Source organism: Penaeus monodon, chromosome 31 (assembly GCF_015228065.2).
Source record: "Penaeus monodon isolate SGIC_2016 chromosome 31, NSTDA_Pmon_1, whole genome shotgun sequence".
NCBI lineage: Eukaryota > Metazoa > Arthropoda > Malacostraca > Decapoda > Penaeidae > Penaeus > Penaeus monodon.
In genome coordinates, this window is record NC_051416.1 from 13,293,922 (window position 1) to 13,294,918 (window position 997).

The 997-nt window shown below is 47.4% G+C and overlaps 1 protein-coding gene across 1 annotated transcript in view; it reads left to right on the forward strand.

Annotated features, from left to right (window-relative positions):
• LOC119592898 (collagen alpha-1(I) chain-like) overlaps nucleotides 1-997 on the forward strand; it is a gene marked incomplete at its 3' end in the record, with an annotated part of 11,365 nt that overhangs the window by 6,859 nt on the left and 3,509 nt on the right. The window contains 2 exon segments of the mRNA XM_037941790.1: nucleotides 75-174; nucleotides 467-628. Coding sequence (XP_037797718.1) covers nucleotides 75-174; nucleotides 467-628 — 262 coding nt within the window.

The window sequence follows — 997 nt, forward strand, 5'->3', positions numbered from 1 at the left end:
TTCCCTCCCCTCCCATACACACGCAATATACAGTTTTCAGAAACTAACCTGCAATATCCTGCGCCTAACTACAGGGACCCCAAGGACCCGTAGGACGTCTAGGAGACAAGGGAACACGAGGACCCCCTGGCGTTGATGGACTGCCAGGGACCCCAGGGCACAAGGGCCAGAAAGGTTGGGAAAAAATAAGTGACTGTTTTTATTTCGCAGTTATACCATTCTCCCTAGTTTAAATGATCCCCTTCAGGAAACCAAACAAAGAAAGAAAAGAAAAGGGAAGTAAGGGGAAAAATACTGATTATTATCTTATAATCTTATAGAAAGACTTATCTTATAGAAAGACAGCCTTCAGGAAACCAAGTTATTAATTTTTTCTTTCTTTCTTTTATAAAATGACCCGTTCAGGATCCCAAAGCAGACAATTAACTCTTTTTTTCCTCTCTCCCCCGCCTCCCCCCCCTTTCAGGAGATCAAGGCCCCCCCGGCATAGGACGCAAAGGACCCCAAGGAACGCCAGGAGAGAAAGGAAGTCCATTTTACTCGACGGAATACGTGAGGAACATCGTGCTGACGTCACTACAGCAATACGTGGACATCAACCCCGCCAACAGAGAAAATTTGAGAGAGAGTGAGTGCTTAGGTGGAGGAGGAAGTGGGAGGGAGAAAGGGAGAGAAGGAGGGAGGAAGGGAGAGGAGGAGGAGGGAGGAAGGGAGAGGAGGAGGAGAGAGGAAGGGGAGGAAAAAAGGAGGGAAGGGGGAGAGAGGGAGAGAGGGATGAAGAAAGTAGGGAATGAGGAGAGATGGAGAGAGGGAAGAAGGAGGGATTGAGAGAGGGACAAAAGGGGAGAAGGAAGAACGGGGAGAGGAAACGAGAGAAGAAATGGGAAAGGGAGAGAAGCATAAAAAAGGTGGGGAAAAGAGATAAGAAGATAAATTGAGAAAGGGGAAAAGAGAGAGACAGATATGCATGTCAATAGGAGGACGTTTCTGGATAGGT